At 43.1% G+C, this 23,476-nt stretch overlaps 1 protein-coding gene and 1 long non-coding RNA gene across 2 annotated transcripts in view; both read right to left on the minus strand.

Moving 5' to 3' along the window:
• Positions 1 to 633: 633 nt before the first annotated feature.
• Positions 634 to 23,476, minus strand: part of LOC136426464 (citron Rho-interacting kinase-like) — a 35,902-nt gene continuing 13,059 nt past the window's right edge. The window contains exons 21-50 of the mRNA XM_066415131.1: positions 20,478 to 20,640; positions 19,982 to 20,079; positions 19,372 to 19,567; positions 18,891 to 18,987; positions 18,433 to 18,536; positions 18,179 to 18,316; positions 17,624 to 17,812; positions 16,672 to 16,865; positions 15,547 to 15,682; positions 14,906 to 15,010; positions 12,564 to 12,704; positions 12,120 to 12,227; positions 10,948 to 11,119; positions 10,395 to 10,513; positions 9,623 to 9,782; positions 8,801 to 8,975; positions 8,169 to 8,248; positions 7,552 to 7,653; positions 6,983 to 7,146; positions 6,420 to 6,500; positions 5,703 to 5,847; positions 5,207 to 5,343; positions 4,788 to 4,880; positions 4,162 to 4,270; positions 3,346 to 3,480; positions 2,951 to 3,031; positions 2,605 to 2,686; positions 2,001 to 2,168; positions 1,079 to 1,159; positions 634 to 859 (exon numbers count right to left, since the gene is read on the minus strand). Of these exons, the coding sequence (XP_066271228.1) occupies positions 670 to 859; positions 1,079 to 1,159; positions 2,001 to 2,168; positions 2,605 to 2,686; positions 2,951 to 3,031; positions 3,346 to 3,480; positions 4,162 to 4,270; positions 4,788 to 4,880; positions 5,207 to 5,343; positions 5,703 to 5,847; positions 6,420 to 6,500; positions 6,983 to 7,146; positions 7,552 to 7,653; positions 8,169 to 8,248; positions 8,801 to 8,975; positions 9,623 to 9,782; positions 10,395 to 10,513; positions 10,948 to 11,119; positions 12,120 to 12,227; positions 12,564 to 12,704; positions 14,906 to 15,010; positions 15,547 to 15,682; positions 16,672 to 16,865; positions 17,624 to 17,812; positions 18,179 to 18,316; positions 18,433 to 18,536; positions 18,891 to 18,987; positions 19,372 to 19,567; positions 19,982 to 20,079; positions 20,478 to 20,640 (3,943 nt within the window). The 3' untranslated portion in view covers positions 634 to 669. The remainder of the gene's footprint in view (positions 860 to 1,078; positions 1,160 to 2,000; positions 2,169 to 2,604; positions 2,687 to 2,950; positions 3,032 to 3,345; positions 3,481 to 4,161; positions 4,271 to 4,787; positions 4,881 to 5,206; positions 5,344 to 5,702; positions 5,848 to 6,419; positions 6,501 to 6,982; positions 7,147 to 7,551; positions 7,654 to 8,168; positions 8,249 to 8,800; positions 8,976 to 9,622; positions 9,783 to 10,394; positions 10,514 to 10,947; positions 11,120 to 12,119; positions 12,228 to 12,563; positions 12,705 to 14,905; positions 15,011 to 15,546; positions 15,683 to 16,671; positions 16,866 to 17,623; positions 17,813 to 18,178; positions 18,317 to 18,432; positions 18,537 to 18,890; positions 18,988 to 19,371; positions 19,568 to 19,981; positions 20,080 to 20,477; positions 20,641 to 23,476) is intronic.
• On the minus strand, positions 21,329 to 23,311 carry LOC136422771 (uncharacterized). Its single transcript, XR_010753671.1, has 2 exons — positions 22,456 to 23,311; positions 21,329 to 22,224 (listed from the first exon to the last, which is right to left on the minus strand). It is a non-coding gene; the product is annotated as an uncharacterized lncRNA (long non-coding RNA).

Raw genomic sequence — 23,476 nt, forward strand, 5'->3', positions numbered from 1 at the left:
TTTATGTTTGAAAAATACATAATACATATAATCTAATTTCACCTTCAATCAGCTCTTATATTTTCCTAGGCCCATTCATACTGTAAACCCTTTGTAGGTATATTTGTAGACCATACTCAAACCTGATTCCCCATTAGATATTGGAATACTCTATAATAGAAATAATGAAATGACAATGTCTTGCAGCTACCCAGCTGTCTTGTTTGGCAGTTGAGTGACATGTACAGTCATACTGCGACTGTTGTTTTTTAGTCATACCAGACATTGCCACATCGTGTCAATTCCTGCCCCCCCTCTCCTCTAAATTTTTGGATACCCTTGCTATAAATCCTAAAAGCCTGATAGTAGCTGCTCAGGTGTCTTGTTTGGAGGCTACATGGCTACTCCTGCCAATGATAATGTGTGGTAGCTGATATGATAATCTGTTGTAGCTGCCCAGGTGCCTTGCTTGGCGATATCCTACAATAATAATGTTAGCTTGAAAGTTCATCTGTGTTGGTAGAAATCATTCTTAAACGAGTTTAAACTGTAATTTCCAACACAAAAAATTGGACTTACCCAAATTTAGTCAAAATAAGTACAATAATAATGTGTTGCAGCTGCTGATAATGTATTGTTACAGCAGCAGTTGCAGTTGATAATGTGTTGTATATGTTACTATATAGCTGCTCAGGTGTCTTGTTTGGCAGCTGCGTGGCTTCGCCTGCGGGTGCTGCGGGTGAAGGGGTTGCAGGGCGACTGCAGCATGGCCGTGACAGACGACATGCTGCTGCGTGAAGACGGGCTGACGCTCAGCTCTGACGAGGTGTTGCTGTACCTGGTGGAGCGACGAAGGGGACCGGACACAGAGATGTCCCCACTGGAACAGGACAGCGTTTGTTAAAATCTACAACAATGTTCAAACAAGTTGAAAGATGTCACTATAGCGCTATAACAAACTTAAAACCACTGCGAACGCTCCATTTTCTCCTCACCATAAAATCAAATTGTCGTTAAGTTAAATGCATTCACAGTATTCTAGATTGAATTTCTAGATTCAAAATCTAGATTTCCTGGGTATGTAGGACTGCAAACTAACCTGGGGCTCCAGGACGCTGTTCGGGCAAGTTTGCTGGAGAGGTCGTCGGGCGTGTTCTCGTCATGGGGTCTTTTCTTTGATCTGTTGGAAGATAGAATTTAGAACAGTTAACAAGTGCATGCCATGATGATATGTGAATATATTTCACCATTGCCTAAAGTAAAAAGGTAAAGCAAGCATCCTCAATTTAGGTGAAGCATGATGCTTTTTCAAGTATCTAGTGGTAGTACAATGCGGCTTCGCCACGGCTCGCGTTTTTGGCCAAGCACACCGGGTTACCCCTACTCTTCTCAATAAGTGTGTTGGGTTCTTTTACGTGCAGAGGTTTGATGCTTGAGGCTTACGCATGAAGATCCCTCATACATGGGGCTGCCGGCTTTACGTCACCATCCGAAATGACGAATGCAATCCCCTACAACATGTCCGAGCTCGAGTCGACCACTGAGGTTCGAACGCGGACCCTTCGGATCCACGGAATTTGATACAGATGGTGAAGCAGCGGGGTTGCGTTACCGCTTGCGCCACGGGGACATGCCTACAGAAAGTTAATCCTCAATATCCCCATCGGAGGTGAATCTTCTCCCCAGAGGTAAAAAGGTCATGGGGGCTTGCTTTAGGTACATGTAAGTATTTAATTGTGCTGTTGCTTAACATTCTATCAAATTTAAAAAAAACATTTGTCGACAGGAAGAAATTAAAAGCAATGAGTGACATGGGCTTTGTGTTTCTGCCTTTAGGTACATGTAATCGTTTGTTTAACTTGATGTAAAACTTGGTGTAACTGAGAGATGGTGCTTTTTCTGTAGGCCTGCAGTACCAGTACTTTTGTACGACTCTCTCTACTGGACGTCAGATATACCTGGCTTAATCATGCGTTTAACTTCGTGTTTAACTTGACAAGTGTAACTCAGAGATGTTTTACCCCCTGGTGCTCCTCCTGTTTACAGGCCTGGTGTTGTCATGTCTCCCCTGCAGTACCAGCACTTCTGTTCGACTCTCTGTACTGGACGTCAGGTAGATGGCCCCGGCCGCCTGTGCATTACCGATGTATCTGGGACTCGCCAGTTCCATGAACGTCCGGCAACCAGCACTGTGAAACAAACACTTTTCATCAGGATTGTATTTGGCATTTAGACTTCAATGCAGAAAGGATTCATAGCTCTGCATTGTATTACACATTTGAAGGCAGTCATGATATGGCAAATTTTACCTCCTTTACAGAATGATAGACCTACATATTTTGTACAGATTTGTAATCTTCTGTACATTTTAACTTCACACGTCCAAAGGCAGGCATATTACAAAATGTACAATCATGATGACAGACACTTATGTGCAGGCCCAGGGTGTAAGATGTCTTTCTGTGTAATAAAACCATACAATTCAATATCATACCAAAAGACCATGTACCTTACATGTACAGCCAGGTACTAATGGTGCCAATTTGACCACACACACACACAGACACACCTACAGACACACACCACCCCCACAGACCGAACTGTGACTTCAGGAATGAGACTCACCTTTCAAACACTCCTGTCTGCTTGATCTCAATCACCTCCAGTGAGTTGAAGTGGGTCACAAACAGGTACGGCTCCCTGTAGGCTGGACAGGTACACACACTGTTATGTCGCAACTCATGTACAATTTACACAAATCATGTAGCTATATCCCAGCACCAGTGTCATGGGTAAAGAAAGAAATGTGTATATGAGACAGTCAATACAGTTCTCTTGCAGCTGAATTTAAGCTACCCCTGCACACTGCTATTGCCAGAATTCATGTCACATTGAACATTATGTCACTCAGTCACTCTCACACATTCACCCACCTACTCACTAACTCTCATATTTCCACGATAATACTCACCGAACGACAGAGGGAGTCTTGTCCATTTCAAGTCCTCCGCGTTGGAGCGTCGGCCAGACTTGTCCACAAAGACTCCAAACTCTGTAGCAGGAACAGGAGTCATTTTAGAGGGGTAGAATTTGTAACAACAATTCAATTCCAACGTCCAAATCTGCCATTCAAACTCTCGACAGCAGTGCACACGGCGCACCTGAAGCATGTTTGAATTATTCAATGGAAGCCTGTGCAATACGACTTTGAAGCTCATGGAATACTGTAAAATACAGACCGGAACAGGTACCTGTGTATGGAATGTTACCCCTTCTAGGTATGACATAACTTCAAAATATATCATATAGATATCTTGTTTCGAATGCTCTATATAAGGTCTTAAAAGGAATCTGATGTAATGTTACCATGGAAACACAGAAGGTACTCCTCCTCAGCGGAGTCCTCTGGTGACACCTTCAGCACAGCCACAGGGAAGCTGTCACACTGACTTGCTCCAAATATGGCAAAGGCCAGCGACGTGTCGGTCTTGTCCAGGAACTCTGTAAAATTATGTTTTGTACAAACATGTAGTTTTCTCATGTCACAGAATTTTAAACATAGGCACACAAATTTGGCCTCCACTTTCAGTCAGTCAACAGTTGCGCCATTTTCCTTTTCACTTCCCTCCACTCTCAAAAAGCTACTAGGTAAAGGTACTTCCATGGCCCCTTTTTGGCTCAGAAGGTGGAGCCCATATCTCTACTTCCACTGCCTTTTATCTCCCCAACCAATTTTTACACCGGGGTGGAGTACACAGTACACAGAAGTAATAAAAAGCAGGTGGTATTTTCCTTTATTCATGGTTGTCATCTAACATATGGACCAGTGTTCTCGCCAGGGCATTTAGACTTGATTTGGATCCCCTATGCTGTGATTTTGGCCCCTACGCTGTGTTTCAACCAGCATAGGGGGGATCTTCTGTTGTTTTGATGCAAAAGTAAAAAACTTTGGCTTTATTTCACAAACTTTAGCCCTCAAAATGCAGGAAATAGTGTCTTTGAGAGTTTTAAAGTTCAAAATTTCCAAGGGGAGGATGCCCTGGACCCCCCCTACAATATTCCAGCCTGTAGCCCTCATCCTCACACCTATAGCGCTTGCCATGCCGCTTTGCCGCGCAAAGATGCCCCTACGCTGTGAAAAAATCCTGGTGAGAACACTGTGGACATTGGGTTCTCTCTCACCTGTTACCTGCCCAGTCATGGGGTTGACGTGGAGGAACTTGTCTGATCCAAAAATGAAGCCACGAGAGGTGAACTGGACACAGCTGCATGTCTCCGAGGTCTGGATGCCCTGGGGCAACAGTACCAAGTGAACATGAACCATGACTGCAGGAAGAGTTTGATTTGGTCATACATGTACATAGTAAACTGTTGATTGCAAGAACAGTTGCTTTAATCTTAGACTGAGCCAACTGATGACCTTTGCTAAAACTGGTAAAACACAAAATGTAGTTTAAGTAAAGGTACTATAATCACAGACCCTTTGGATTCGTACATGTACGTACATAGTGAACTGATGACCCTAACAAAACTTCTCAAATACAACAGGCAAGCCTTTAAAAAATGTTCACTGCAATATATCTCCTAGCTTTTTCTATCAAATTAATTCAATGCCTAGAAGTGGTCAGCTATGACCTTGCATTGAAGAAACCTGATTTCAGGAGCAGTTTGGTCTTACATACTGGATTGATGATTCTTGCCAAAACAGGCAAGATACAAAATGTAGTCCTTAATATGTAGTATGATCATAGAACCTTCCAATGACTTAATGAAAGCACCTGATAATGTAAGGTAAAGGTAAGACTAACCTGCATCTTACAGAAGTTGTTGGTTTTGCTGTTGTACTTCAAGACATGGAGTGTGTTCAGGGTAGCAGCACACAGGTACAGGCAGTCATCAACCTACATGAACAGAAGTACAGGCAGACATAAATAAACCAGTTTCACATTACACTACTTATATATCAAGTAGGGGTAGTCATCAACCATCAGCCATCATCTACTGTACTGTACCTACACAAGGAATTCAAACAATTTTGTCTTCATTACGCAGGTTTTCTCGAAAGGTTTATGAACACGAGCTTTGTAAGAAAGTATTCTCTTTTAAGGCTGAAGTGAGAGAGGAATGTCTCTATCTTCTTTGCTACCTTGTCCCTCCAACGACCTGGCGGCTGAGGGACTAGGAAGGTATGTAGGGATGAAAAAGAGGAATGACATTTGCAGCAAACCTTTCCAACTGAGAAGAGGTGGCATCCCTCCAGTCCTTCCACAGCCCTGGTCTGTATGGTGGGGACAGACACGCTGGCCTGGGCAACCTTGGTGCGGAGGTGTTTCAGGTCCACATGGTACAGGAGACGATCAGTGCCTGAAGATAGAAACAAAACGGGACACATATTTGAACCAGGTGGTGTCAGGTGGTTTCCTAACTTAGGTTCAGCTATAGACAGTATGAAATGAGCCAAACAGCCCAACTAAAAATACTTTATTCAGTTGCATTCAAGGATGCTACATTGTACTATAAAGTATGATGAAGGGAAATTTTCGAGCACTACTGGTCTTATGTCACTCTATTGCCAAGTTAGGTGTAGGTCGACCTCAGAAATATCTGCACTGCCCCAATTTCACATGGCATGCATATGGTTGCACCTACCCTAGACTGCATACGCTGGTGGAATTATGAAGAGAGCTGTTTAAAGGAAGGTGATGTAATTAAGTGTAGAATACCTGCTATCATGAGCATTAGGTCTATCTCCAGCAGCAGCAGCATCTGGAACACACTCCCGACTCCTCCCAGCTGGGTCAGGCCCTTCTTCTTAGAGACAGGAAGGGTCGTGGCAAACAGACCCTCCTCACACCCTAACAGCAACGTCTAGCAATGTGATGGGAAGACAAAGTTGCATCAAAACACATTTCATTAGTAATCATCAAATATATTTTGTCTAGAATTGACTGGCACCAAATCATAGACTTATCTCCTTGAAATAATTTTTCTTAGCTTTTCTTGACACGATGCATCCATTCTAAATTGTACATAGTTTACACAGTATGTCACAATACATTGGTTAAAGGAAATGACTTTCATTCCAACAACCTTTAAGTTTTTAATTGTTCATGTGTACAGGTCGCACAGGGTAAAATATGCTTCTTGCCAGAGTATACCCCTCAGGTATTCTGAACAGGGGTATATTCTGGTCTGATACACATGAAAACACACTACAGGGGTAAAGGGAGTGTCCCCTCATTCCAAATAGATCTATACTTATGCACTTTAACGCTGTTGTTTATTACAATATTTACACATTAACAAAATTGTAAACCAGGTCATTGCTGACACACAGAAATATCAATGTAGCTGAGGCTTGGTTCTTGCCATTGCATGAGTCTTCCTACTCTTACACAGAAAAACATAAGTGTTCTGATAACGTCCTGAGTAGTCCTTACCCTGTCATTTAGCAGAAGGCTGCTGTTGATGTCCACTCTGCTGTCCCCGTCCAGCTTCAGCAGGATGTTCCCTCGCAGTTTCTGAGGACATGAGCAAATATTCCTTCATTACACTCAATATATAGAGGTGAGTCAAATACTTTCAAATTGCTATTAATTTTTGTTAGGTGTTTTGGACCTGTAATTTAATGAATTTTACAGGTCAAGGGTTTTTCTAGGAAAAAATTACAAGGGGCATGCCAGCAGCCTCAATGTAAAGGAGCAGAGCAACTGAGTGGGCTGTTGAGAATTTGTGTGTGGTGAATTTTTAGTTAACTTCAAATAGATACTAAGATATTTAAAGTGAGGCATTCTAAGGCATCCTTAGGGGGAAAATTGGGTCAAAGTTGAAGACTGCAGCAAAATGGGACCTAGCAGCATCCCTGGTCAAAATTTTATGCTCAGCAGAGAATCTGCTCTCCAGGGTAAGGGATGCATGGTCAGGGCATTGGGGAGCAGCGCCCTTGTTGCCCTCTGCAGATAAAGGTCTGCAGGTACATATACATGCATGTACACAGCCCTACCTTCTCCTCCCCATCTGTGTCCATGTTGTCTGTAGACACTGCAGCCTCCAGCGCGGCCGCCCAGTGCTGCTTGTCGGGGAAGCTGAGTGCCATGAGGTGCAGTGTGCGCCCCGGCCAGCAGGTGGTGCATGGGTGGGACTCCAGCTTGATGATGTAAGGCAGATCTGGAACAACAACACACAGTCAACTCAAATAATTTTTAAGAATAGGTGCACTGTTGAAACTGAAAAGAGTACCCGTTTTCCTCACGCAGGTGAAAATGGGTACTTAGCTTTGCCTAGGGACATCCCTCAGATAGAATGCTAAAAGGAGGTCTAGTGTTTAAGGAGAGCCACACCTCCACCACACTTATATTGAAAAGAGCAAGGGTCCTTCCCGATGTGAGTCGATCAAATAAATCCATCCAGATATGAAGCTTGTACTGTTCAGTACAAAGCTGTTGTGCTACGCCATGAGGCAATTTTTTACTGGGTATGCAACACAAGCAAACAAAATAATCCTCTGAGTCAATGAATAATGGAAAGAGAACTCGTCTGATACTTCTTTAATCTATGATAAGCAAGACAGACCTGTTTTAGCGGTGTTGATGAGCTCAGCGGCTGTCACGGCACTGTGGATGGAGATGGTTCTGTCCTCAGGACACAGGTCAAACTCATCACACAGGGTTCGATCTGATGGGGAAACAATATATGTAGTTGCAAAACTGATTGTACATTCTATATTTTGTTGAAACAGACTTAGATGCATTGGTAAATAGCACTGATCTGAATAAAAAAAGAATAAATAAAGCATATCAAGAAGTAATCTCCATATATATTTTATCCAGTGGTAGAGATTGAATGTGTTTGAAAGTATCTTTAAAGTTTTATGTCCTATTACATGTACCTACTTGAAAGCAGTCATCTCTAAGTCAGCAAATCTTTTTGACACAAATTTATCATTGAATAGAAATTTTTTTCAAGACGAAGTATCATATTTTCAAAATATATCTTAATGTTTCTTCAGTAACTGTTGTTTAATCATGCCCATGTTGTTCAGAGGAAAACTTGGAGTCTGACAAGGGAGGGGTTCCTCCAAAGGAGTGATGATACCCTGGAATGATGATGATGTTGTTCAGATTCAAATTCAATATCAATTACATTGTACTTGAATACAATGTATACGTTTCATGTTGTCAATCCCTCACCCTTGTTGTCCATGTCGTAGATCAGCAGTTTGCAGCCCTGCAGGGTGCACCACCTCTTGTCCCAGCCCATCTTGTTGTTCCTGAACACACAAAATACAGGAACAACATCATCATGATGGCCTCGCTGTTGCCTAGTGGCAGGGTGTTTGGCCCAGAACCCAGAGGTCATGGGTTCGAACCCTGGGTCCCCTGACTTGACCCGTTGACACTGCGGCTTGGTGCCATTGGGAATGACACTGTGCATGAATTTCCTCACTCTACTCACAAGTGAAAACGAGTACCTAGCTTCAGTTAGAGACATCCCTCGGATAGGACGTTAAATGGAGGTCCCGTGTTTAAGGAGAGCCACACCTCGAGCACGTAAAAGAATCCACCACACTTATCCAAAAGAATAGGGGACATTCCCGGTGTGAGTGGATCAAATAAATATGTCAGGATTTGCAGCTTGTACTCTTCAGTACAAACTTGGTGTGTTACGCCATGAGGAGGTTTACCAGATATGCAATACAAACAAACAAATTCAAATTCAAACTTAGGTTTACCCTCAGATAACCCTAGCACTATCAGGGGCAAAGTAGGAAGGGGGGGGGGGGTCCCGGGCTAAGGTGGGCAGCCAAACAAATCATATTTACCGTGGGACTTTCAGCCATCCTTCCATCTGCATGCTGTCGTCAGCGGAGAGGTTCATGGCGGACTTCTGCTTCTTCCTCCGCACCGACATGCGGAAATGTTCCACGAACTGCGAGAGGAGACCACAGGTGCTGGGGAGACACGCTGCACACTTGGCGTGGCACACCGCCTTGCATTCTGGTCATTAAAAAAAACATGATTTAATCTTAGGATGAAAGTCAATCTGACTGTTTCTGGTAGTTAGCAATTGTTTTAGAACAGTGTCCAAACACTTTGTTCCAACACAGTAAGTACAAAGAATTTTCAACTGTCTTACTCTCTTTTCAAAATTGAAACTTAACAACCACTAATCTTACTATTAACTTTGATGCTGTTGTAGCCTAACACATCAAGTAATGAATATATTTTAGAATCTCAGGCCGAGTGGCTAGCCTGGTGGACACAAGATCTAGAGGTCACAGGTTTGATTCCTGGTGGCTAGACGTTGTGTTTGTGGGAAAGGCACTTTACACAACTTTCCTCACTCCACCTAGGTAACTTTGGTTGGGGAGGTAAAAGGCGGTGGAAGGAGAGGGACAGGCTCTGCCTTCCAATGCCAATCAACCACCCACTGCTCAATGGCTTCAAAAGGGCTATGGGACTACCTTTACCTTATAAACTATTTTTATCTGTTTGTTTAGTTACCATGGCATTTATTGGCCTGCCTCCCAAAGTGGATGGTGTCCAGACAAAGGTATTCAGTCATTCACTATTAGTACTGTCCTTGGTGCTGAAATAGCCATGATGGAGTTTCACACAAATAAGAGATGTCTATGTTTACTCACCGTGGCATTTAGTGGCCTGCCTGCCAAAGTGGATGGTGTCCAGACAGACGGCACACTTTGCGCCCCTCATGCTGATGCCGGTGTGGAACCTGTGGGGGATGTTGTGGTGCATGCGCTCTTTTGGTCCCCTCGTAGGGCCCTGGGGAGACTCCAGAGCTGTCTGTGGGAAGATGTAGAAAACAACTTTCAAACTGTAAATAACACTAAAGGCAGTATAGAACCAAGGCAGTATAGAACCAAGGCAGCGTAACATGCCGAAGCCTAGCTAGCCTCTGCTTGGAAAGTAGGTAATTGGCCCCAGCTTACTGGCGATAGCTGTGGACTGTACCACTCCTTCAAGACGGGGGTGTTGTTCTGCAATATTACTTTGCCTAGAAATAACATGTATCATCTTGACCATACTAGCAGACAACATGCCAAAGTATGTACAAATGCATCAAAGGTTCTTGAGATCTGTAGCTCAACTGGTAGCAGCTCCTCACAGTTGAGCTCCTGGTTCCAATTACAATGTAGTTGCTAACTGGGAGACCCTGGTTCAATACTGGGACAAGACATCTCGGTTGGAACTGCACCCGTCTTTCGGAAGGGACGTAAAACGGGGGTCCTGTGTCACGTTAAAGGCAAAGGCAAGCAACCCTTCCTTGTAACAATGTACCCTGCGACTAAAACAGCAGGGAAACTTGCTGCCCTACACAGTGTATGTGTTACTAGGCACTACAAGGGTATAAACAAACAAATAAACAAGCGAACAGTAACATTACTTGTATCATACCTGTGTGTTGTGAGCCTCCTTCAAGGAGCTGGGCTGCTGGCTGGGAGACATCACGATGGCAGACAGAACTGAGGTGGACTGGGCCTCGGACATCGTACGGTCACCCTGGCTACATGTCCCTGCAACAAGACATGCAAAGTGTCATTTTTTGCACATCAGGAACTTGTATAAATGCAAAGTACATGTAAATCAAAGGGTTTGAAGCTTTGGTTTGTTGGTCTCTTGCCTTTGTAATAGTCACAGGCTAGTTAGGCAGCCCTGGCTGTGCATGCTGAACAGCTAAACCAATAGGTAGATAAATAGAACTTGTTAAACCCTGTATTACAAAGTGCTGCAAATGCACAAATGTTTGCGGGGATTTAATTTTGCGGTAGGAAATGGAGTGTTCACTGTGGTTTTGAGTTCGCATTTGAAACGAATAAGTAGTGCTAACGTCACACGATGGAATGGCTTTTTGCGGTCATTTCAAGTTCGCGGTAACGAAATCCCGAGAACATAAAACCACCGCAAACATTTCTGCATTTACAGTAACTGATGGCTTGACTGTACCCACCCCGTGTACTGATGGTGCTGTAGAGCTGTGCCTTCAGCTGGGTGATCTGCTGCTGGAGATCAGAGCAGCGCTGTTTCTCCTGCTCCAGTTTCTGCTGCAGCTCCTTGTACTGCAGCGGCATGGCTGAAGGGGTGGCGGGGGCGTCCTTACCCTTGTGGAACAGCCCTAGGACCTGACCAGAGGGATACAATAGGATTGTTAGGTGGCAGGGTGCTCTAGTGGCTAGTGACAGTACTGCAGCGGCATGGCTGCAGGCATGGCGCCTTGTGGAACAGCCCTAGGACCTGGTGGGGGGATACAACAGGATCGTTAGGTGGCAGGGTGCTCTAGTGGTTAGTGACAGTACTGCAGCGGCATGGCTGCAGGGGTGGCGGGGGCGTCCTTACCCTTGTGGAACAGCCCTAGGACCTGACCAGAGGGATACAATAGGATTGTTAGGTGGCAGGGTGCTCTAGTGGTTAGTGACAGTACTGCAGCGGCATGGCTGCAGGGGTGGCGGGGGCGTCCTTACCCTTGTGAAACAGCCCCAGGACCTGGTGGGGGGATACAACAGGATCGTCAGGTGGCAGGGTGCTCTAGTGGTTAGTGACAGTACTGCAGTGGCATGGCTGCAGGGGTGGCGGGGGCGTCCTTACCCTTGTGAAACAGCCCCAGTACCTGATGGGGGGATACAACAGGATTGTTAGGTGGCAGGGTGCTCTAGTGGTTAGTGACAGTACTGCAGCGGCATGGCTGCAGGGGTGGCGGGGGCGTCCTTACCCTTGTGGAACAGCCCCAGTACCTGATGGGGGGATACAACAGGATCGTCAGGTGGCAGGGTGCTCTAGTGGTTAGGGACAGTACTGCAGCGGCATGGCTGAGGGGGTGTTGTAGTAGTAAGTATTACAGTAGTGTGCACTGTCCAGTGGTTAGGGACCTTGCCTCTGGACCAGAAGGTTGAGAGTTCGAATTCCAGCTGTGTCACTCAGCCGACATGCAAGGTACTGGAAAGGGACTTAGGATGGGACGTAAAGCACTGAAGCACAGAGTAATTCCCAAAACAGGCTGGTTTCATTGCAGAATCAATTTACTCAGTCTGAAGTAGGAAAGAACATTAACTTTCAGCTAGTAATATGCAAGTTGTTGACGTCTTACACAAAATGTAAGTGTTCTTCAAGGAAAATCTGTCGTACCTTTTTCTTCTTGCCTGTGCCGTCTGTTTTAGCCTGTAGAAAGTCAATCAGCTTAGTCTGCTGGGCTATGGTGGACATGGTCTTCACTGACTCATGGGAGTGGGTCATCTGTAAAAAGAAAGTTTTTCATATCACAGAGGTCAACTTTAAATCTAGGAAACGTACGGTGGTCTTCACCACATGGACAAAACTTTTAAAAAGTTAGTATATGATGATGATAATAATGTGATGAACAATTTTTTTGTGCATCATCTTTACTTTTGATACACTGACATGCACTTTTCACCCATTGCTGAAGCTCAGATCAAGTAACGTCTACTTCTGGTAAAATCAACTAATTGAGAAGTACTGGTCTAAAGCTTCTTGGTAAGCTCTTTACTTTGTGTATGGAAATACTGTGTAAATCTATAAATCTGCTGTGCTGTAAAAAAAATGAGTCCTCACGAGTATGGCTTCCATCTGGTTCTCCAGATCGGCCTTCTCTGTCTGTAGATGTTCCCCTCTCTCCACGGCAGTCTCCAGGCCCTGGGTCAGCTGGAAGTTTGTGGCTTTCAGCGACGTCACCTGGTCCTGCAGCTTGTCATTCTGATATGAGAGACAGAAATGGTTTACGAATAAAAAAACTATGGCTGAATTTTGTTTTTTTTACAGTATCAATAAAAGGCATGTTTAAAAAGATAGCTGACATATAACAAACGTTTTAAGGTAACATGACAAAAATAAACCAATATCTAATTCTTCAAAATATTTGACTACAGCTGTATATATATGAATGTAAGTTCACCACCAGGGACAGGGCCAGTGTGAAGTCAGTAGGAAGATAATCAATGTGAATGTATGTTCATCACCAGGGACAGGTCCATTGTGAAGTAAGTAGTAGATAATCAGTGTGAATGCACGCTCAGCACCAGGGACAGGTCCAGTGTAAAGTCAGTTATGAGGATAATCAGTATGAATGTAAGTTCAGCAACAGGGACAGGGCCAGTGTGAAGTCAGTAGGAGGATAATCAGTGTGAATGTACGTTCAGCACCAGGGACAGGTCCAGTGTGATGTTAGTAGCAGATAATCAGTGTGAATGCACGCTCAGCACCAGTGACAGGGCCAGTGTGTAGTTAGTGGTAGATAATCAGTGTGAATGTATACTCAGCACAAGGAACAGTGTAAGTCAGTAGGAAGATAATCAGTGTGAATGTACGTTCAGCACCAGGGACAGGTCCAGTGTGAAGTTAGTAGCAGATAATCAGTGTGAATGCACGCTCAGCACCAGGGACAGGTCCAATGTGAAGTTAGTGGTAGATAATCAGTGTGAATGTAAATTCAGCACAAGGGACAGGACCAGTGTGAAGTCAGTATGAGGATAATCAGTGTGAATGTGTACTCAGCACAAGGGACAGGACCAGTGTGAAGTCAGTAGGAAGATAATCAGTGTGAATGTACGTTCATCACCAGGGACAGGACTAGTGTGAAGTCAGTAGGAGGATAATCAGTGTGAATGTAAGTTCAGCACCAAGGACAGGACCAGTGTGAAGTCAGTAGGAGGATAATCAGTGTGGATGTATACTCAGCACAAGGGACAGTGTAAGTCAGTAGGAAGATAATCAGTGTGAATGTACGTTCATCACCAAGGACAGGACTAGTGTGAAGTCAGTAGGAGGATAATCAGTGTGAATGTAAGTTCCGCACCAGGGACAGCGCCAGTGTGAAGTCAGTAGGAGGATGATCAGTGTGAATGTAAGTTCAGCACCAAGGACAGGACTAGTGTGAAGTCAGTAGGAGGATAATCAGTGTGAATGTACGTTCATCACCAGGGACAGGACCAGTGTGAAGTCAGTAGGAGGATGATCAGTGTGAATGTAAGTTCAGCACCAATGACAGGGCCAGTGTGAAGTCAGTAGGAGGATAATCAGTGTGAATGTACGTTCATCACCAGGGACAGGACCAGTGTGAAGTCAGTAGGAGGATAATCAGTGTGAATGTAAGTTCATCACCAGGGACAGGACCAGTGTGAAGTCAGTAGGAGGATAATCAGTGTGAATGCAAGTTCAGCACCAGGGACAGGGCCAGTGTGAAGTCAGTAGGAGGATAATCTGTGAATGTAAGTTCAGCACCAGGGACAGGTCTAGTGTGAATTAAGTGGTATATAATCAGTGTGAATGTAAGTTCAGCACCAGGGGCAGGACCAGTGTGAAGTTAGTAGCTACTGTAGATAATCAGTGTGAATGTACGTTCATCACCAGGGACAGGACCAGTGTGAAGTCAGCAGGAAGATAATCAGTGTGAATGTAAGTTCAGCACCAGGGACAGGTCCAGTGTGAATTAAGTGGTATATAATCAGTGTGAATGTAAGTTCAGCACCAGGGACAGGGTCAGTGTGAATTAAGTGGTATATAATCAGTGTGAATGTAAGTTCAGCACCAGGGACAGGGTCAGTGTGAATTAAGTGGTATATAATCAGTGTGAATGTAAGTTCAGCACCAGGGACAGGGCCAGTGTGAAGTGTCTATATCCTGCAAACGTACTAAGCAAAGATTTATAACATATCAACATTATGGTAGGGAGATAACCTGTATATGGTAGTTTTGTTTTAGCAAAGATGTCCATGACTTCTGTTTTCGTTTCTACCCATTCTTCTCTCAGTATGTTTATAACAATGTGACTTTTCCTTTTTTCCTTTGTATATTACACAAAATACATGAATGTGTTCAAGTGTTAGAGAACGACCCCCTCAAAGAACCCCTCTACTATTCTACACAACTCAGTATATTTCGCATATGGATGTGTTTACCTCTTCTGTAAGTCTGTCATTGGTGCTCTTCTCCTGCGCCAGCTTCCTCTGCAGCCCGTCATTGGTCAGCTTGATCATCGCCAGCTTCCTTTCCGACTCGTTCAGCTGCAACAATCAACACTTCTAATTAGGTGAAATCAGCATAAATACATGTTTGCCAGGCATGTTAGAGCAACTTCGTTTCTAAGATACTCAACCTTATGGCCAGATGCAGAGTGCAAAATACATTTTTGGGAATAGGCGCCAAGGCTGTAAGTTCTTTCGAAGAAAAAAAGCCAAAGTGTATAATATGTTACTGGTAATGTATATGGTATGTTATGCCTGCCTATAGGCGTAACATACCATGTATATATAGCTGTGACCGGTAACATTTGCGTACACTTTGGCTGAAATATGACAGGATTTTCTTTCTTTGACACATTGTTATGTTTTAAAGTATAAAACATAACAACATGTTTTATGGTATAAAACATAACAATGTGTCAAAGAAAAAAAAGCTGTCATATTTCAGCAATCATAAACTGAGACAATCTTTAAAAGAAATAAGGTTGGTGTGCCTAAAAAATGAACAGATATTTTTCAGACCTAAAATGGCTATTTGAAAGTAACCAGTAATAAATATCATAAAGGACTTTTCTTACATCTTCCAGAAACTTCCTCCCCTGCTCATCGCTCTCCTGCAGGTGCTGCTGCAGACTCTGCAGCTGCTGCTGGTGACAGCTGATCGCCGTCTCCATGGCTTCAGTCACCTTCTTTAGCTTCTCCTCAGCACTGCTCCTGTAGGGTGTGCATACATGAACACTGTTAGACAGATAAGACTTCACTGTGCAGCTGCTGCTGGTGACAGCTGATTGTCCTCTCCATGGCTTCAGTCACCTTCTTCAGCTTCTCCTCAGCACTGCTCCTGTAGGGTGTGCATACATGAACACTGTTAGACAGATAAGACTTCACTGTGCAGCTGCTGCTGGTGACAGCTGATCGCCGTCTCCATGGCTTCAGTCACCTTCTTCAGCTTCTCCTCAGCTCTGCTCCTGTAGGGAGAATGTCAACACAGGGTGTAGATACATGAACACTGCTGGACAGATAACACCTAAGACTTATTGTCAGGTCTTCATTTTGTCGTTCGTTGGTTCACTACTGTTGTAGTGCCTACTTCACACAGTGCAGCAAGTTTCCTTTCCGTTTCAGTGGCAGGTTATATTTTGAGAGGGGTAGCTAGCTCTTCCTCTTTAACCTGCTTTAGGACCCCCATTTTGCGTGGATGGTGTTCAGCACCAAGGACAGGTTTGTTACCATGTATGTGCATGTGTTCAGCACCAAAGACAGGTATGTTTACCTGTGTGCGGATGGTATTGAGTACCAGAACAGATGTGATTACTTCAGTGTGGATGGTGTTCAGCACCAAGGACAGGTGTGTCTTCCTATGCTTGGATGGTATTCAGCACCAAGGACAGGTATGTTTACCTGTGTGCGGATGGTATTGAGTACCAGAACGGATGTGATTACTTCAGTGTGGATGGTGTTCAACACCAAGGACAGGTGTGTCTACCTATGCTTGGATGGTATTCAGCACCAAGGACAGATATGTGTACCTGTGCATAGATAATATTCAATACCAGGATAGGTGTGTTTTCCTGTGTGTGGATGGTGATCAGCACCAGGGACAGGTTTGTTTATCCGTGTGTTGATGGTGTTCAGCACCACCGGCATCTTTGTGACAGCATTAGATATCACACAGGATAATTGCATCACTAAATTTTAGATACCTTGCGAGTTTTTCAGTGCGGAGCTGTCCCTCCAGGTCCTGTAGTTTCGTCTCTGCTGAGAGTGATTTTTTCTGCAGGCTGGCCTTCAGCTCCTGCCAGCCGCGCTCTTTCTCTTCCAACTCCTCGTTCAGAGACTCCAGAGCTTCTATCTGCTCCTCAAGGGTGGTGCAGGTCGTCTTCAAGACTTCAATATTCTGCAGAGAAAGAAAGAAGATAGCTTTTTATTCTTTTTTGTGGACAAGACACTTCTAACTCACTCATACATGTTGGTGGCACAGTGGCCCTGTGGTCAGGGTTGTTGACTCAGAACCGGAGTTCAACTCCCTTATGCAGGTGAAAATGAGTACCTAATTTTGGATAGGAACGTCTCGTTGCATTACATATCATTTGCATTGTAATCAGATAAAATTATTTCGCTATGGTATGAGGTCATGGAACTTTAGTTTTTGTTTTACATTATGCCGATGAAGGTTAGACATCCAAGTAATGAAATTATTATGCAAGGTAACAGTTACTCAAGCAACTCGATCTAGGTTTGGAAACGCTCAGACTTTTCTTCAGTGACTGGACAAGGAACTGGAGTTACCAGGTTTTAAACCATGACTCTAAATTGATATGTCAATGAAGTGAAGAAAAGGTTAACATGGGTCTACACTGTACCACTTTCTGACTTGCGCAGAGCTGTTTCTGCTCGGCGAGGCTGTTCTTCAGCTGCTGGATCTCCCCCTGTGCCGACTCCCTGTCTATTTTCCTGTGTTTTCACAGTTAGATGTACCTATACGCTAGTATTATACTGTTCATAGCAGAACGTACAACTTTCTGACTGGCGCACAGCTGTTTCTGCTCAATAAATCTGTCCGGATACGCAGCTTACACCTGTTGTGTTAAGCTATGAGGCAGTTCACCTGGTATGAAATACAAAAAAACAAACATTGTTCATAGCAGAACGTACCACTTTCTGACTGGCGCACAGCTGTTTCTGCTCTGTAAGGCTGTTCTTCAGCTGCTGGATCTCGCCCTGTGCCGACTCCCTGTCCTCGGCCATGTCCTGCACCTGCTCCTCCAGCTGCGCATGTTTACACTCCAGGAACGCACACTGCTCTGCCATCTGCTTCAACTGCTCCTCCAACTCTGTCACAACCTTAATTGTACACATTCAACATGTATTGTTATAAGTAATGTCTGAATCACTCACTCATTTATATGTACACAGACAAGAGTACAATAGACACAGTGTTACTGATACAATATGTATGTACATGTATACAAGTAAAGTTGGGATGTGTGCTTAAATGTGACATCAGATACATGTACAGGTACGGAGGTTAAGGAACAGGAGATTGTAATCAGAAAATAATTTCATCAGGTTGGTAGAACATAGAGTATTTGAGATTCTTTTTACACAACCGGTAATTCTCACTTGCTGACGTTTCGGTGTCTGTCAGACACCTTCATCAGAGCTTCTGACTGGAGATTATAATGTCGCTTCAGTTTATTACATGCTTACCTCACAGCTGTCTCTCAGCTTGTTAAAGCTGTCTTCAACATCTTCTTTCTCAGATTGTAACTTTGCCAGTTTCTCTTCTTTCGTCTTCCTTTCCAGGGTAAGTTCCTTCTCCATTATATGAAGCTTTGTTCGTAGATGCTCCACTAATAAAAAGGACAATTAACAACAAAGTTTTAACAATTCATAATGTTTTATAGTACTGATGACATGCATCTCCAAAAAATTATAAATATTTCACAAGATTAAGTAACTACATCCTCTTTCTCAGATTGTAGCTTTGCCAGTTTCTCTTCTTTCGTCTTCCTTTCCAGGGCAAGCTCCTTCTCCATTATATGAAGCTTTGTCCGTAGATGCTCCACTAATAAAAAGGACAATTAACAATAATTCACAATGTTTTATAGTACTGTCATGCATCTCCAAAAAATTATAAATCTTTCACAAGAATAAGAAACAACATTAAAGGTACAGATTGAAGTTTCTTCTAGTTCTGTTCCAGACCTATAAAAAAATACTCCTTTCCATCATTGGTGTCAGCAGTCTACCAGAATGTATATTACGTACTACATACATGTAAAAATGTATTATGCTTATCCAGCAAAGTAAATCATCTTGTGTAAATGTAAATAGAATCATTATTGATATTGTTAACCCATATATGCACGCAATACCTCTTTGTGGTATTCTTAGATGAACTGATAAATTGACAACATACCTGTTTGACTGTTGGCAGTGTCTTTGCTAACATCTGCTTTAGCTTGAGACAATTCTTTCCTGGCTCCCTTCAACTGGTTCTCATACTGGTCTGTGGACTACATGATGGAAACATTAGGCAATCAGTCCAGTGCATTCAATGATTTGCCTTTCAATAAGACCAGCATTTTAAATTTTCACAACGTTTCAAGAAGGAAGCAAATTATCATGGTGTCAAACTAAAAGTGGGCGAGGGTTATCATCAGGGTTGGACAAGTTTTGACAAATTCAGTGGCCCTACAGGGCATGCACACGGTCATTTCCCCTATCCTGAACCAAATTATCGATGGCTCGAAATAGATGCAAATGACATACCATGGTATTTCTATGATTTTTTTTTTCTGGCCTGATAGGCGCTTTCCCTTACTCGTGGCAATCGGGCCAATTGACTTGTCCACCCCTGGTTAGAGCTTCCAGCTACAAATGTATGTTAGTATTGTTACCTCTGCCAGTTTGTCCTTCAGGCTCCTGACCTCTGCCTGCAGTTTCTCCTGGGTGTTTTTGGAGGACAGCAGCTGCTGTTCCAGTTGGCCCTTCTGTGTTTCCAGCTGGCCCTTCTGTGTTTCCAGCTGGCCCTTCTGTGTCTCCAGGTACAGCTTCTGCTGTTTCATGTCTGTAAACAGCTCCTCCTTGGCTTGTCTGAGGATTGACATAAAAAACACTTTACAAATTCAGGAGTGGACTTCACTTCACGGCAATAACACAAGCTATTTGCAGAAAATATAGCCAAGGGCTACGGCATCAAAAAAATTCACAAAGGCTCTAAATATTTTATGGAGGTATCAGATCTTCAACTTCTACTTTTCTTTGCTTGCTACACCAAGGGATAAAAGTAGCTCTCCATCGGAGTTTTCATGTAAAAGTTGAAGTTTCAAATATACATGTAGTGATTGTGTACTAGGTATAGCATCAAATTATATAATCATATAGGTTAACATCTTTTATTTTGCTTACTTTCCAACTGACTGCCATTGTTAGCAAATTTCTGCATTCCATCCTCAAAAAAATAAGGCAGACAAACTTCTGAGTTTCGTTACTCAGTATATTCTGTACCTGAACCTGGATTCCTTATTTCTGTCCTCTTCTTTCTTTCTCAAATCCTTCACTTCTCCTTCCAACACCTTCATCTTGGAGTGCAAGCGGCCAATAGACTGGAACAGACATTCAAGAATCATGTACATGTAGTCATGTTCAGTATATTTTAGTACACTTTAATAGGACATGACAACTATTCAAATATGGAAAATTGGGGAGGAGATTCAACTGTTAAGCAACCCCAGCAACCATCCAACAGGCCAACAAAAGGGTGTTTTACCAGCCCCAGTCCTACTAAGCAATGGCCTTTTCTGTCATTCTATCTTTCAAGTCCGCCTTTATAATTACTGTAGTTCAGTAGAGCAAAGTAATTGGTAATCATCCGACCAACCAACTAACCTGTCTAAAACAACCACCTGGCCTCAGTATCCACTTTTGCTCAGCCCTTTAGTGGTTGCTGAGACCAGGTTGACTGTACTTAGAGCTAAGACCATGTGTATAGCGCCATATATACCTCGAGGTGTGTGGAGATAGCAGAGTCCTTATCGTTCAGCTCCTCCCTGAGCCCAGCCTCCGCCTCCTTACACTGCAGAACCTGCTCCTCCAGACGAGCTTTAGCAGCTGTCAGGTACAAGTTCTCCTCTTTCATCTCACCAAACAGCTTCTCTTGTTGTTGTCTGAGAAAATAAAACATAAAAATTAATCACTGTACCAGCCTTATCTGTCTAAATATAACTTCTTTGTGTATGCGGCAGGCCCGATCTGCTTACTCTTCTGAAGACAAGACCAGAGAGAGCTTGACTAAATCTAAAAAGGATGAAGATAGTGATGGCACTGTCTGAGATAAACCTGCTATCATGGTGATAATTGCAGGTACACATGATGTTATTATTATCATCATAAGACAGTTAAATTAACAGACAACAAACTTACCTTGATAGTACAATCATACGCTAAACTTTCTTCTTACACTAAGGTATTCACGGATCAAATTTTCAACGCCCACTGTCACCTTCTTCAGGATCAATAATGACCTGGATCCAGGCTTTTAGCTAGAAATAAAAAAGAGGGAGTCCAAAGTTGTTGTGATTGCAAATGTAAAGCGTCGAGCGCCGAAGGCGCGAGTTTCTTAGGGGGGTCCGGGGGCATTCCCCCCCGGAAAATTTTGAAATAATGATGCTCTCAAACGCTATTTCCTGCATTTTGAGGGGCAAATTTTGTGGAATACAGCCTAGTATATTCCTTAGGTAGAACATCATTTTTGTATGTATAGTAAGGCTGGAGGGAGGGAGGCATGTGCACATTGCAGGGGTTGAGATTGGATGTGGAAAACCAACTAAAAATGTGAAGAAAGGAAAAATTCAGCCAGGTTAACCTTCTTTAATTTGTTACTCAAGTTTACCTTAAACTTGTGACATGTTGACCTGAGCATATATTTACTTCTACAACTAGACTACAAGAAAAATTAATTTAAGAAAGAATACTTAGAACATGTTGACCTTAGCATGCACTTTCTTTACTGCAACATTTAAAGTTCACTGTAAGAAAACTTAAAACATTTTGACCTGACCAAACACTTTTCTTTACCTAACTGCAATAAGAACTGTGGCATTCAAGAATACTTAGAGCATGTAGACCTGACCAAACACTTTTCTTTACTGCAACAAGAAAAGTTTACTTTAGGAATACTAAGAACATGTTGACTTGAGCATTCACAAAACACTTTTCTTTACTTTACTTTACTGCAACAAGAAAAGTTTACTTTAGGAATACTAAGAACATGTTGACCTGAGAATACACAAAACACTTTTCTTTACTTTACTTTACTGCTACAAGAAAAGTTTACTTTAGGACTACTAAGAACATGTTGACCTGAGCATGCACCTATCTTTACTGCAACATTGAAAGTTCACTGTAAGAATACCTGACAAAATACTTTTCTTTACTTTACTTTACTTTACTGCTACAAGAAAAGTTTACTTTAAGAATACTTAGCACATGTTGACCTGAGAATACACTTTCTTTACTGCAAGTGAAACAAGAAAAGTTACCTGTGAGAGTTACTGCTATGATAGTACAGTAAAACAAGTTAATCTTTAAGCTACTTTAATCTCAAAAACTACAAGCGCCTGGGGGCCAGGAGATACTCTTCTCTCGCAGCAGCGAAGTCAAAGTCCGCCATGGGGATGCGGGCGTAGCTGAGCCTGATGAGCCGGTCCGGCTGATCAATGCTGAGGAGAGTGCGTGTTTTGGTCTTGATCCTGTTAATATTAAAGTCGTGTTAAACTTGTCCAAATAGAAATGTTTGTACAGTTTATAATTTTTCTAGTCCCTCAGTCTTCACTATCAGTTTCATAGTCTACTTATTCAACCTTGTTATTTTTCATATATTTATGCAAGACACTTATCATACAGTTGTGTTAGCTATGTGTTTATGATATTTTTCTGAACTTTTACACATTTGAATAATCACACAAGAAAACAATTCTTACATGATTTCTCTCCTGGAAAAAGCTGGAGATTGTTTTCTGTCCCCTTCCCCTTCCTCTTTTCTTTGGCATTTTGGCACAGTAACTTCGTACCTTGAAGAAGAAATAAAAAGTTTTAAAAAGTTATTATTTCAATGAAACCTTATTAGCGTCAACTGTAAATATGTATATAGTGGGAATGAAGTAAACATCTCTGCACAAAAACATCCATTTATCGATCTTTTGAAAGTACAGACTTCCTCTTATTCAAAGGAATCATACAAATTTTGACCCCTGTTCCGCTATGTTATCGGCATGTGCGCCCCCCTCCCCACTACAGTTATCGCCAGTTGCACGGTGCCGGCGTTTTTGTAGCTGTTTTTCCGCCGATTTACCGACAGTTATTGCCACCAAAGAAGCCACAAAAACATCCGAAATGCCTTCAAAATACCCCTATAGTTTAATCGGACTTTCTGTCACCTTTGTAAACAACGGGAAAAGTTCCAAGCTTACCTTCACTTTTTCCCGCGCAAGGGTAAAGGGACGTCCACTATATTCCACCAATAACAGCGCCCGGGCACATTGCGTCACTGAAAATTGGCCAATGCGATGCAAGTCTCGCCTTTCGCGAGATGTAATCTACGCGTGGTTTCGCGAGACTTCATCGGAAAAGAAACATGGCGGACGATCGAAGCGACGAAGCGGCTGAATCGGCGAATTTTCATCGCATGCTAAGTTACCGGGGAAAAAACGGGGCGAAAATAGCGAAAATAAACGGGCGTCTTGAGGGCGTCTTGCCTAAAAGTAGGGCGTCCAATTTCTATTATTTTCAGAACAGCGCGTCCAGATGACGCCCTGACGCCTCTCTGCCTAAAAGCCTGCCTGGATCACTTCCGAATGTAAACTTGCGAGAGTCACAAACACATGACTTTATTGACAGGTGTTTTTACGGATATGTGACGCCAGCAATTGGTCAAACATGCCAGGAAGTTTATAACACCCACTGTCTCTGTCAAGTGATGGCTGGAGTGCCCTGATGTGGGGC

The sequence above is a fragment of the Branchiostoma lanceolatum genome, chromosome 1, assembly GCF_035083965.1.
Source record: "Branchiostoma lanceolatum isolate klBraLanc5 chromosome 1, klBraLanc5.hap2, whole genome shotgun sequence".
NCBI lineage: Eukaryota > Metazoa > Chordata > Leptocardii > Amphioxiformes > Branchiostomatidae > Branchiostoma > Branchiostoma lanceolatum.